The sequence below is a fragment of the Octodon degus genome, unplaced genomic scaffold (assembly GCF_000260255.1).
Source record: "Octodon degus isolate 3935 unplaced genomic scaffold, OctDeg1.0 scaffold00048, whole genome shotgun sequence".
Lineage (NCBI taxonomy): Eukaryota > Metazoa > Chordata > Mammalia > Rodentia > Octodontidae > Octodon > Octodon degus.
The window spans coordinates 6,004,517-6,018,170 of NW_004524624.1; the positions used below are offsets into that span (position 1 = coordinate 6,004,517).

Genomic DNA, 13,654 nt, shown 5'->3' on the forward strand with positions numbered 1-13,654 from the left:
ATAGTTACATTCTCTTAATGAATAGAATGATTTGTTCTAATGGTGTTTGTAAATAGGATCTCAAGTCTGCATCTTGTACAGCAATTATCCACTAAGAAGAATATATGAAGTGTATTAGTTATTGAAACTGTACTACCGATTTGATTTGAAACTGTCTCATTGCTATCTGTTTATCAATAAAATTTTGGAAAAAAAATAAAAAATAAAACAATTCAGTGCGGTTGCTTGCAAACTGTATTGCTTGAGCCATTGCTCATGGTGTTACCTCTTCCTACATTTGGCTCCTGTAGATCCCCTTTCTAGAAGAAGCTTTTCCTGCCCCTGGCTGCCCTGGCCCCTCCTTCTTGAAGACATGCTTCGGGAGACACTTTCCACTGCCTGGCCCTGGAAAGGCAGGCATTACCTCACTGATGCTGGTAGCGAACACAGTGTCCTTGAAAACAGGTGGGTTGTCATTTCGGTCGTCCACCACCACGTGCAGTTGCTTCTGCACCTGCAGGCAATATGGAAAACCAACTAATATAATGGGGCTTAGGAAAAATGTTGGAGACAAAACTCAACTTCTGCAGACACAAGGCACAGCAGCATAAGCATGTTATTCAGAAATATGAGCATAGATTCTAACATACTTGGTCAAAAACATTGAAGATGATCATCTCAGAGGTACATAGGGAGGGAGGCATTTGCCACTGCTATTCTATTTTCTTTTGATGTACCAGGGTTGAACCCAAGGTCTTGACCTGAGCTATATTCCCAGTCCTTTTTATTTTTACTTTGAAACAAGGCTTCACTAAGTTGCCCAGGCCAATGTCAAATTTATAATTCTCCTGACTCAACCTACTGAGTAGGTGGGATCTCAGGCATGATTTATATTAACATAAATCAATACTATAATTAATTCCATATTTATAATGTAAATTTTATATAATTAAAATTAATTAATAATAAACACCAAACTCTTGGTTATATTCTATGACAAAAATGGACATGTATAATTTTGATAAGGATCAGTTCATTATTAACTAGGGCACTCCTGCTCACTCCAGGTAAGCAACATGGTGAGGGATAGACACCCTGTCTACATTTGGGTCACCCCTCCCTCCCCCACTTTTCTACTCACCACGTCGTTGTAGTTGTCAGTCACAGAGATTGTGACGCTAAAAAAGTAGTGCGTCTGTGAAGGACAGAGAAAAGGGGCCCAAGGTGATTCCTTGCTCAATGTGGGAGCACAGGTCAGGTGCCCTCATGGGACACTGGCTTCCAGGGTGTCCGCACCTCCTTTTGGGGTCCCTCCCACACTGCCGTCCTCTACCTCAAAGTCCAGGGGGCTCGCCAGCTTCACTTCCCCAGTGTCTTTGTTGACAGAGAAGAAATAGGCATAAGGGCCACTAATCCCATAGGTCAAAGGGTCTTTATCCGGGTCTTCAGCTACCAACCAGAAGGCCTCATCACCTGGGGAGGAAACAGGGCCTGCCCAGGGTCTGTGGCATCTCTGTTGGTACCACCTGGCTGAGCTGGGACTCAGCTTTTCTGCACACAGGCTCAACCTGAATCTGGGGCCTCCCCAACATCTGGGGGTCTAGTCCCATGGTTATGGATGTTGGCTGTGGTCATTACTGAGCACCTATCCAGGGGCCTCTGGGTAACAGCATCCTGATTTCCTCTAGAGCAATTAACCTAAGTACATGGAACACAGTGGGGTAGGTTGTTAGCTAGGATTCTCCCCTCCTTGGCCAAACCCAGGGACCCAGCCTCCCTGGACCTAGAACCTGAGCTTTGTTGAGAATCTCAAAGTGGCTGTCAATGCATCCAGCCACAGCAGCTGGGTGCTCCTGGGGTGGGGACTGCTAATTACCCTTTGAGGAGCCCGGGCCCAGCCTCTTCTAAGCTTTCCAGTTACCCCAAGACCTCAGGAGCCCTCCACAAGTGCTGCTACTCCAGTAGCCAAAGCAGCATATTCTATCAGCCCCTCATTCGTGCCCAACACTTTCCCTGAATCTCTGGGCAGACCAGGGGCTGGGAGATCATGGGAGGAGCAGGGCTTGTGTGTCTCAAGGTCTTTACTCTTCAGCTTGAAAAGGGCTTTTAACAGATTTGTTAGACCCACCCCTGGAGTCCTCTGATCGCATATCTAGCCCCTGCTCAGCGCCTCCCAGTACCTGGACCTCACTCTTCTCACCCTGCCATGTCTGCACAGCTGTTCATTAGCAAGGGCTTTCTCCATCTCATCAGCTCACCTGCCCGCGAACTCCTATCTGGAACCCGGGCCCTCAGCCATTGGCGCAGGAGCCATGGAGCTCAGGACCCACCATACATTAAAGAGTCCACAGAAATGTTTAATGTCTTTGAAAGTCAGAAGGAAATATGAGGACCGGGGAGATGGCTCAGTGGAATAAGCCCTTGCCTGGCAAGTGCAAGGGATTGAGTTCAATCCCCGGTTCCGCAAAAAAAAAAAAAGGAAATATGATTTTTCATTTATGTGTTTGGTACAGGGTCTCACTATGCAACTCAGACTCCTAATGATTCTCCTGTTTTCAGCCTCCCCAGCACTTAGTTTATAGACGTGTGCTACCACACCTGGACTCAGTCTCTAACTCAGCATGCCCTGAGGTGGGACTGGCATGGCATGTGGTACCTGGGATTGAACTCTGGTCCCTGCACATGTCAAAGCAGACACTTAGTCTGCTGAGCTATCTTGCCAGCCCTTGGAAATACAATTTTGAAATCTAGTCTACATGATATTTTATGTTTGTGCCAGTGCAACCATAAAATATAATTTGAGAGAGAGGGAAGGGAGAGAGGATTGGTACAAGGGTGCAACAGGACAGGAGGAAGGACCTTGAAAACTCTATAACATAGTAGGAAACTGGCGGTTGTGTTGGCTTCAGCAGCACATGTACTAACATTGGAAACTTGCGGTTGGCAACAATTAATTATGTAATTCAAAATGTCCAGTAGAGAAGATGCTGAATGTTTTCAACACAAAGAAATGACAAATGTCTGAGGTGAAGAATATGCCAATTATCTGATCTGATCATTATAGTATGTGTCCAAACATGACACTGTACTCCATAAATAATTACAGTGACTATATGTAGGCTAAAAATTACACACAATTAGAGTATATTTTTTCTCAAGAAGGGTCTCATGAAGGCAAAAGTGCCCACCATAGTTGATAGTTGCGAACAGCCAATGGGGATCAGCAGCCAGCCTGGAGTTTCCTTAGAGCCACTCTCGGACTGGGGAGATGGCTCAGTAGAATAAGCACTTCCCTGGCAAGCGCAAGGGCCTGAGTTTAATCTCAGGTTCTGCCAATTAAAAAAAAAAAAAAATGTAGAGCCATTCTGCCCTTCAATCCCATGGCAGCCCCTCAGGAACAGCTTGGCAATACACCCTGGATTCCACTGTCCTTGGGCCAATAGTGGCGGCCTCTCCAACTCTAGCTTGGTAGGTTTCAGCACAATCCCGCCCCACCACTGTCCTCTAGAGGGCAATTGCCAGAGTTCAGCTAAGAAGTTGCTCTTGGCTGTGAGGCGCACTGTGGATGTAATGTCAGCTTTGGTGGTGAGGATTCTCCCCTCCTTGGCCAAACCTGGGTTTGGCCATCATGGCCCCAGCCTCCCTGGACCTAGAACCTGAGCTTTGTTGAGAATCTCAAAGTGGCCGTCAATACATCCAGCCAGAGCTGCTGGGCACTCCTGGGGTGGGGACTGCTAATTACCCTCTGTGCTAAGAGACTTTCCCAACTATAAGGTATATTCTGATTCACAAATGTTAGGATACCGAGCCAGAGAAATAGCTCAGCAGCATAAGCACTTGCCTGGCAAGCACAAGGTCCTGACTTTGATCCCTGGTACCACAAAAAAAGAAATGTTAATATGCACAACCATGTGACTCTCTACCTAAGAAAATGGGGCAGATAAGTGGGCGTTTGTGAGTGTGTGTGAATCTTTACCTGTATGTACAGCTGGCCCTCCACAGCCACTGGTTCAGCCAACCACAGATTAACAGATAAAAGATATTCGGTGTCCTTAGAGATTGGTTTCCAGGCCCCATAGGCACCAAAATGCGCAGGCACTCAAGAATCTTATACAGAATGGTGTAGTGTGCACAGCAAAGGGAACAACCAACAGAGCAAAGAGTCAGCCTGCAGAACGGGAAAGATGCTCTCAGCTGTTCCTCAGAGGGCTAGTAGCTAGAATATGTAAAGAATTCGAAAAAATTTACATTCCAAAATAAAAAACCCGGAAGTTCATCAATAAAGCTAAAGAAGAATGTAAGTCAAAATAAATAAATAAATAAAATAAAAAACCCCATCAAAAAACTGGGCAAGTGGGCCAGGGAGATGGCTCAATGGAATAAGCGTTTCCCTGGTGAGCACAAGGGCCTGAGTTCAATCCCCGGTTCCGCCAAAAAAACAAAAACAAAAAACATATTTCTCTGCCCAGAAAATGAGCAGACACTTCTCAGAAGTGCAAATGGCCAATAAATACATAAAGAAATGTTCAACATTGCTGTCCATTGTAGAAATGCAAATTGAAACCACACCTTAGGGCCAGCCAAATAGCTCAGCTGATAAAAGCACCTGCAGGTGCAGGGGGCAGGGGTTCGATCCCAGGGCCTGCAGTGCTGGGCCCCAGTTCTGAGGAAAAAAAAAAAAAAAAAAGCATCCTTTGCAATTAGCAAATCTTTGGGGCCAGGGAGATAGCTCAGTAGAATAAGTGCTTCCCTAGCAAGTGCAAGGGCCTGAGTTCAATCCCCGGTTCTGCCAAAAAAAAAAAAAAAAAACACACACACACACACAAAATAAAACAATAAAAAATAAAAATAAAAAGACACATGCCAATACATTTATACATATATGTCTAGTCTCACCCTAGACTTGATGATAGATCCCTGCACCAGATACACACTCCACTCTTTCTGATGCTAAGCTGCCCTTCTGTGAGGCGCCCCTCTCCTAATCACAAAAGGGCAGGGGGAACAAAGGACCGGAGTGGAGGCAAAGGTGACAGCCAGAGTGATCAGACTGTTACAAGTCAGGTGGTCGTTGTGGGGCAAGGATGCCAGTTTTAGTAAGAAGAAGCTATGGGCAAAGACGCATGGATGTTCACTTATCAGATGCCCCCAGCCTGCCCAGTAGCCATCTATCTTCTCCTCCATATCCTTCTTCAAGATAAGTCATCTTCTTTCATTTTAAACTTGGTTCTTTGCATTATTTCACTGCTGCTGAGTTGTATGATCTCGTTAGCCCACGTCCCAGCAGAGCAGCCTGGTGTACACCGCAGGGTGCCACATATCCAGGCTCCTGATCCACACCCTGCCATCTGGAAGTCAGAGCTCAGGCTTTGTGCAAAATGATGTTTCCATGACTTTATCCCTTTCTGTACCACTGCCATGAGCTTCTCCATATGCACATATCATTATTTCCGATTTCTTCTCTCCTCCCCCTTCCCTTCTCCTCTCCTCTGCCCTTCTTCTCTCCTTCCCCTCCTGCTCCTCCTTCTCTTCCTTTTTCTCCTTCTTTTTGAGACAGATTTCCCAAATTTGCCAAAGCTCCCTGGCTTTGAATTTGAAATCCACTGTGTATGACTTGATTATTTGAATCAACTTATTTCATGTAATACATTTATTTTTAAAACTTGAGATCCCTATCATAAATGGAAGATGCTTCTCATTTGCCATAAGGAAAAACTAAGGCCACAAAGAAAGACAACAAAAGCAAAGCAGATTTATTAACTTCTTGCAAGAAGTGTCTGGGAAATACTCTGAGCCTGAGGCTCTTTGTTAAAATCAGCAACAAATGGGGCCAGGGAGATGGCTCCATGGAATAAGTGCTTCCCTGGAAGCACAAGGGCCTGAGTTCAATCCCTGGTTCCACAAATAAATAAATAAATAAAATCAGCAACAAAAACAGGAGGTAGAGAGATATTAGCAAAGGTATGAGAGTTAAACAAAAAATGGTTCCAAACAGATTCCACCTCCTTGGGGAAAACAGAAAACTGAGAGGGATGGAAATAGAATGAGCTTCGATCATTTTGTGCTATGCTAGGGACCCTCCTATCTTACACCCATGACCCAAAAGCTGAAGAAGGAAAGACTAACTTCTAGAAGGGATTCCCTTTAGGGGCCCTTTGTCCCTTGATGAGCCCTGGGGCTCCAGGGACAGCAAAGGTATGAGACCAAAGAGAAAGACTTGGAACTTCCTTGTGAGTCAGGGCTTGGCCCTGTCCTAGCACAGGGACCATTACTCACCCACTGGTAGGTCCTCAGGCAGGGTCACACTTGTCATGTTGGCCAGAAACTTCGGGGGCACATTGGCTGCCACTGTAGGGACAGAGCACTGGAACATCTGGACACCCCTGCAAAGCTGCCTCCACCCCACTCCCTTGGGAACTCACACCCATCACTGCGGGCAACATCAGGGGTGTTCATCCCAGGACTCCCCGGGGCAAGTCCCCCCAACCCCAGGAGCTCCTGCTGCAGGTCCCCAGTTTAGCACTGCTCTTGGGATGGGAGGCACCCACCAGACTCCATAAGGGCAGGAAGCAGAAGACAGGGCAGCCACAGCCAGGCCATTTCCAAGGGACCTAGGGGAAGATGCATCAAGAATGGGTAACTGGGGCTGGTGAGATGGCTCTGTGGTCTAAAACACCTACTTAGAACAAGCTAAGCTAAGCAAAACACAGGGACCGCGGTTCAATCCCCCAGCACCACATGCCAGCCAGCCCTGCCCCCTGATGGGCTGAGCTGGCCACACACACACAAAATAAATAAATAAATAAATAAATAAATAAATAAATAAAAATGGGTAACTGGGGAGCCAGGGAGATGGCTCAGTAGAATAAGTGCTTCTCTGGCAAGCACAAGGGCCTGAGTTCAATCCCCGTCCCGCAAAAAAAAAAGGGTAACTTGACCAGGTCTCTCTTTTCTTGGCAGAGCCCATTCATTGGAGTCTAACCCCAAACCCACCTACTATTTCTCAGCTCAGTAGTTCCCTGAAGGGCCTCTATCATCCTCTGTCCATATTCCAGATGCTCAGTGCTGGGGAGCCAATGAGAGACAGCTGGGATGGGCAGAATAGCTGAATCCCAATTGGCTCCTGGTGCCAGGTATGCCAGGCACTGCTTCATGCATCTCAGATATGTGAGACATCCCCCTCTCCCTTCTCTTCCCTCTCCTTCTCCTTCTTTCCCCTCCCCTTCCTTCTCCCTCTTCCCCTTCCTCTTTCCCCTTTCCCTCCTCCTCCCCTTCTTCCTCCTTTCTTTCTCCTCCTCCTCCTTCTCTTCCTTCTCCTCCTCCCCTCTTGCCCCATCTCCCACTCCCTTCCTGTCCTCCCTCTCCCCTCTGCCCCCAGAACTGGTGGGGTTTTCTATAGACTGAACCAAGACCCTGACACATGCTAGGCAAGTTCTGTACTTCTGACCTACACTCCAATGATAGAGAATTATTTTTATTTTAAGCATGCAGAAATCATCAGACAGGGGCCGGGGGATGGCTCAGTAGAGTAAGTGCTTGCCTGGTAAGCTCAAGGGCCTGAGTTCAATCCCCGCTTCCGCAAAAAAAAAAAAAAAAAGAAAGAAAGAAATCATTAGACACTGAAGGGATAGTACCATGCTGAAGTTGCTCCTGACATTTGCTAAATTTTCAGTGTGGTTGACATACAAACACCTCAAAATCAGCCAAGATGGGAATAAACTGGGGCTTTTCTTCCTCGCTAAAAAGTGCACACCACTATAAACTCAAAACCTGGCCAGTCAAATAGCTCAGTGGGTTAAAGCATCTGCATGCAAGTGCAGGGGCCAGGGGTTCAATCATGGGCCTGCCATGCTGGCCCTGCCCCTGAGGTGCGCTGAGACAGCAATTGAGACTGGGGGGGTGGCGCATGCCTGTTATCCCAGCTCTTGGGAGGCTATAAACAGGAGGATCACTACGAGTCCAATCTAGTAGTGAGATCTTGAACACCCTATAGACTCTTCCCTAAAATACAAAAAAAGGGGGTGCAGGGAGCTAGCTCAGTAGAATAAGTACTTGCCTGGCAAGCACAAGGGCCTGAGTTCAATCCCCAGTTCCAAAAAAAAAAAAAAAAAAAAAAAAGATGTGTAGCCAAACCAAACCCCACTGCTTTAGTCCTTAGTCTTTCACATATCTCCAGCTGGAGTCCAGAAATTATTGTTATACCCAATCCAAGTTCCTGACCTAGGGCCAGCAAGATAGCTCTGCAGACTAAGCACCTGCTTAGGCAAGTGCAGGAACTGGGGTTCCATCCCTGGCACCACATGCTGTGCTGGCCCCAGCCCCACCCCTTGGTGCACAGAGCTGGCCACAGACTGGGTGTGGTGGCACAGGCCTGTAATCTCAGTGCTGGGGAGACTGAAAACAGGAGAATCATTACACAAGCTGCGTAGTGAGACCCTGTAGCATGTACCAAATACATTTAGAAAAAAAAAAAAAACAACAACACAAAAAACCTAACCTAGAGAATCATGAAATATAACAATAAATTTTCATCTAAGTCACTGTTTGTGGTATTCTATTATGCAACAACAAATGACCAAAACATCACGCCTGCACATTACTGAAGAAAATTATTTCATCTAGAATTGTATACCCACCAAAACTATCAACTGTATATGAGAGCAACATAAAAGCATTCTTAGACACACAAAGTACAGAACTTTACCTCTTGTAAATCTTTTCTTGGGATAATAGTTGAGAGCATAATCCATTATATAGATAAAGGATGCCAGACAAGATGAAAGGGGAGACGAAATCCAGGAAATAGAGGACCCCCAATACAGTGGGGGAAGGAAGCTGCGCTAGCACTGGTAACTCAGAGGACTGCTTCTAAGAAAATGGAAACAAGGTTGGGGGTTTCAACTTTAATTTTTCACTACTGGAGATGTAACCCAGGGGCACTGTATACCAAGCTACATTCCCAGCCCTTTTTATTTGTTAATTTAAGACAGGGACCCACAGTTACCCAGGGGCACCTCCACTTTGTGATCCTCCTACCTCAGCCTGCTGAGTAGCTGGGATCATAGGTGTATGCTACTACACCTCAAAATGTTTTCAACATTTTTTTTTTTCCAGAACCAGGGATTGAACTCAGGCCTTTGTGCTTCCCAGGCAAGAGCTTATTCTACTGAGCCATCTCCCCGGCCCTGTTTTCAACATTTTTGAGAGAGATTTACACCGTGGCTAAGTGAAAAGATCAACTTGTGATTGTATTCTAGAAAGGCCCAGGAACATAGCTCAGCGTGCCTTGGCTATAAATATTTCCATAGTAGATGGACCTGAGCCTCATTGTGAGCAAAGAGAGAAATGCACTGTGGTGTGAGGTTGGGGAGATAGCTCAGTGATCTAAGTGCCTGGCTGGCAAGCACAAGGACCAAGGTTTGATCCCCAGTACTGCATGCTATGCACTCTGATAGGCTGAGGCATGAGGATCACAAGATTGAGCTCAGCATGGGCAATACAGTGACTTTGTGAGACTCTGTCTATAGATTTAAAAAAACATTTAAAAAGAGCTGAGAATGTAGCTCAGTGTGGAGTCCCTGGAATCAATTCCCAGTACCAAAAGAAAAACAAAGAGAAAGAAATCAACAGATAATATCTAAAATGAAAATTCAGAAATAAAAGTATACACATGCTATTTAGGAACATGTTGGGAAGTGGAAGAGGTAAAGATGCAAAAGTAATTGCTTCAAAGTATGGGTATGAGGGGCCGGGGAGATGGCTCAGTAGAATAAGCGCTTGCCTGGCAAGTGCAAGGGCCTGAGTTCAATCTCCGGTTCCGAAGGCATGGGTATGAAGGTTGTGGAATGTGGGGCACAGCAAGATTGTGGTTGTTGTTGTTGTTACTGCTTCTATAAGCCTTGCTTTATTCTTTTGTGTGTGTGTGTGTGTGTGTGCACGGTCTCACTACGCAGCTCCGACTCAGCGATCCTCCTGTTTTCTGCCTCCCTAGTACTGGGATTACAGGTGTGCACCACCACATCAGGACTCTATCACCAGTTTAGCACACTGGGGGCGGGAGTTGTTGTGGCATGCAGTGCCAGGGATTGAACCCTGGCCCCTGTGCTTACCTAAGCAAGTACTTAGTCCACTGAGCTCTCTCGCCAGCCCTGCTTTATTCTTTATTAACTGTCCACATGGCTCTGGTAATGTGAGCATTATCATAGGAGAATCTCAGATAGGAAGGACAAAATGAGAGGGGATCTGAGGTCAGGTATGAGTCAGATGTACTGCAGGAACTGAAAAATGGTCCATGTAGATGCAGCATGGGAAGCAGGTTGGAAGGGGTGAAGAGTTCACCACCAGAAGTGAGTGGATTCACACTCGGCTCCCTAAAGTGCAGCTCTTGCCTTTCCCCATGGTTCCAATATGAGAAAAAGCCCAGTTTCACTGGACCCCAAACCTCCAAATGTTTGCCCTTCTTGAGCTAATCATCCAACTACCTAAAACAAGGAAGCTGTTTTCACAGATGTTATTCATCCCCAGTGATGATTTATTACCATGGTGACTTGGACATAACCCAGCATGGCTGCAGGAAATGGCTAAGGATGATGTGGCCACGCACAAGGCAGAAGGTCTGGCAGCTGCTAAGCATGATGGCCATAAGCAGTGAAGGCGCTACCTAAGGCACGCCTGCATGCACTTCATGCGGAAATGGATGTTAGTTAAGACTCACAAAACTCTTCCAGGTTGATATCATCATGCCTACTTTACAGAAGGGAAGTCTACAGCTGGGAGAGTCAAGAGCCCTGAGAGGTGATCCACCACTCTTTTTCAATTCAGTGTTCTGTTCTACAAGATGGAAACTAGGGGACGGGGAGATGGCTCAGTAGTATAAGCACTTCCCTGGCAAGTGCGAGGGCCTGAGTTCAATCCCCGGTTCCAAAAAAAAAAAAAAAAAAGATGGAAACCAGTGAGTGACCATCAGGAGTGATGGGAATGATCTAAGTGACAGTAAGAAGCCACCAGCTCAGCTACTAATGTAGAGAAGGCGCTCTATAAGTGCAAATCCCTTCTTTCTGTGTCTTGAGAAGTCATCTTCACCTTACACAGGCTTTGTATTGTGGAGGAGTGCCTGGACAACTCTCTTTAAAAGAAGAACAGTTGGGGCTGGTGAGATGGCTCAGTTGCCTAAAGCACCTACTTAGACAAGCTCAGCAAAGCACTGGGACCGCAGTTCAATCCCCCAGCACCACATGCCAGCCCGCCCCGCCCCCTGGTGGGCTGAGCTGCCCCCCCCCCACACACACACAAAAAAAAAAAAAAAAAAAGAAGAACAGTTGTCTCCATTTTGGCTGTGCCTGACCCTCTTTTCAGGTATTGATAGGTACAGAGCTGGCTAGGACTTTTCCTTATCCCTTCAATTGGCTTTAAGCAATGCTTATTGGTCTAACTGAGGTGCTGGTGGTAGTCTTTGAAGACAGCATACATGTTTCCCTGTTAACCCACACCTGCTGCTCTTTAATAGAAGCCGGGTTAAGACAGGAAGAAGAGTCAGTGCTCCAATTTGTCGGCTGGGATCGAGCCTCAAGATAGAGGCTATGACTTCCTGGGTGGGGCTTGAAAGATTACATATGAGAGTTGAAGCACCCAACCCCAAAACATTAGATACTATCTCAATAGTATAATGCAGATTACTCTCTGGATATCCTTTTTTTTTTTTTTTTGCGGAACCGGGGATTGAACTCAGGCCCTTTGTGCTTGCCAGGGAAGCACTTATTCCACTGAGCTGTGTCCCTGGCCCCTGGATATCCTTTTCTCTGCATATTGTAGAGGTAAATGTAGGCCTCCTCCCTAGCCCAGCTCACAGCACTCACCTACTTCCTGCAATTCTCAATCATTCATCCTCAAGCCACTCCTCCTTCATGACTGAATAAAACCTGGGTTCAGCCCTGGGTCGAGGCCTTTGTTCCAAACAGCCATCACCATGGCTGGACTTAGGACCCCTTAGCTCCCCATAACTATAAATAAACCTTAGTGTCTTTATTCTTATCATGGGCTGCACTGGAAGTGGTAGATTGGAATTAACTTGAAGGAATTCCAATAACTTATTCATAGGAGTACAAATATAAACTTCCTGGACCCATATAAGGACCAAAAAGGGGTCCCTACAATGTAACAGTCACCAAGGAAACTGCTCCATCCCTTCCCTGTGACATCATCACCCAAGCCCTAAGATTGAGTGGAGAGGTTAGAGTCTGCTGAGCAAGCTCTCTGTGGAAGAAGCTAAGGATCTGCAGTGTGACTCTAGTCAGTGTCCCTGGGGAAGTGGCTTCTGGTTTGCCAAGAGCCCCAGAGATGACAGCTGAGGACAGCCCACATGCTGAGCAGGGCTGCATTCAGCCAGGTTGGGAAATGCAATGGACCCAGGTGTTCAGGAGGACGGAGTGTGCACCCGGGACCTCAGTGCCACCCACAACACTGAGCCAGAGCCCTCGGAGGGAGGTGGACATGCTACGAATGCTGCAATGCTGCCCACAGTGTGGGTGGCATGGAGTCAGGGGCATACGTGCTGCTGGAGCTTTGGGCGGAGTGTTGGTAGTTCAGGTGCACAAGGGGTGGCCAGTGGGGATGGAAGTGACAGCAGTGCTGGCGATAAACAAAGCATGGGTCCCTGGTGTCCGTGATGGTTGAGTGGGGTGATGGTTGTGAGGTGGAGATGATGATGGAGATGGTGGTGGAGAAATGGAGGTGCATGGGGCCCTGGGCTGTTATGAGGGCAGTGGCTTCTGATGTCCTCCAGGTAAGGCCCTTTCAGACCTAACATACCTGTACACTGTAACCTTGAACTTAACCCCTTATTTCTTCCGTCATCCCCTTTCTCCTCCTTCTGAAGTGACTCACCAGCCACCTGCCTGGGTGCATTCATCATCTCCCTGTGACTTAGTTCAGCTCAGTTCATCTTCCCAGAGAGGAGATTCTCCCCTCAGGATCCTCTACTCAGTCCTTGAGGGGAAGAAGGAATGGGACCCATTATCATTCTGTCCCCATGAAAGGGAGGGATGTGGCTCACCAGTCGTGGGCCCAAAATCCAAACCAAGTCCTCTGTGCTTTCCCCCTTATTGGTTTCTCGTCCTCATCTATCAGATTCCCCTAGGACCACACAGAGCCCCCCTGGGAGGGTGAAGCTGAGGGACAACAGCCTGAGCTGGGGCCTTTGTTCCTCACGGTGCCCAAGACCTCAGGAGAGTCCCCTTGCTGCGCTCTCTGCTCTTTGCTCCTGGAGTTTCTCCACCCACCCACTGCCATTCTCCAGCTCCTAGGGCCTCAGGAAGCCTGCAGTCCCAGGACACACAGCATCTCCCCTTGTTGGGCTCCCATTCTTTCCTCACCAACCCCTGTACCATGGGGACCCAAGTCTCGGGGAAGCAAAGGCTCCTGCCTGACACCGCAAAGCCAGTGGGGGCAGCTGCAATGCCCCTTCTGACTCTTGCCACACTCTCGCCTCTCCTCCCTCCTGCACAGCCACAGTTGCCTGTGGTTCAGGAAGGCTTGTTTGCTTTTGTCACCAACACACTGACTGACTATCACAAGTACCCACATTTGACTTCACAGAAACATACTGGGCCCGGGGATATTGCTCAGGGGCACAGTGCCTGACTGGCAAGCACAGGGTCTTGAGTTTGATTCCCTGTAT

The 13,654-nt window shown here is 47.3% G+C and overlaps 1 protein-coding gene across 4 annotated transcripts in view; it reads right to left on the reverse strand.

Annotated features, from left to right (window-relative positions):
- Positions 1–13,654, reverse strand: part of Cdhr2 (cadherin related family member 2) — a 37,073-nt gene that overhangs the window by 19,495 nt on the left and 3,924 nt on the right. For 2 of the 4 annotated variants that reach the window (XM_023716592.1, XM_023716591.1), the window contains exons 2-7: positions 12,862–12,963; positions 6,528–6,590; positions 6,256–6,327; positions 1,313–1,452; positions 1,121–1,174; positions 404–493 (exon numbers count right to left, since the gene is read on the reverse strand). In XM_023716592.1, coding sequence (XP_023572360.1) covers positions 404–493; positions 1,121–1,174; positions 1,313–1,452; positions 6,256–6,327; positions 6,528–6,590; positions 12,862–12,889 — 447 coding nt within the window. In that variant the 5' untranslated portion in view covers positions 12,890–12,963. The remainder of the gene's footprint in view (positions 1–403; positions 494–1,120; positions 1,175–1,312; positions 1,453–6,255; positions 6,328–6,527; positions 6,591–12,861; positions 12,964–13,654) is intronic. The other 2 variants (XM_023716593.1, XM_023716594.1) reach the window with 1 other exon arrangement.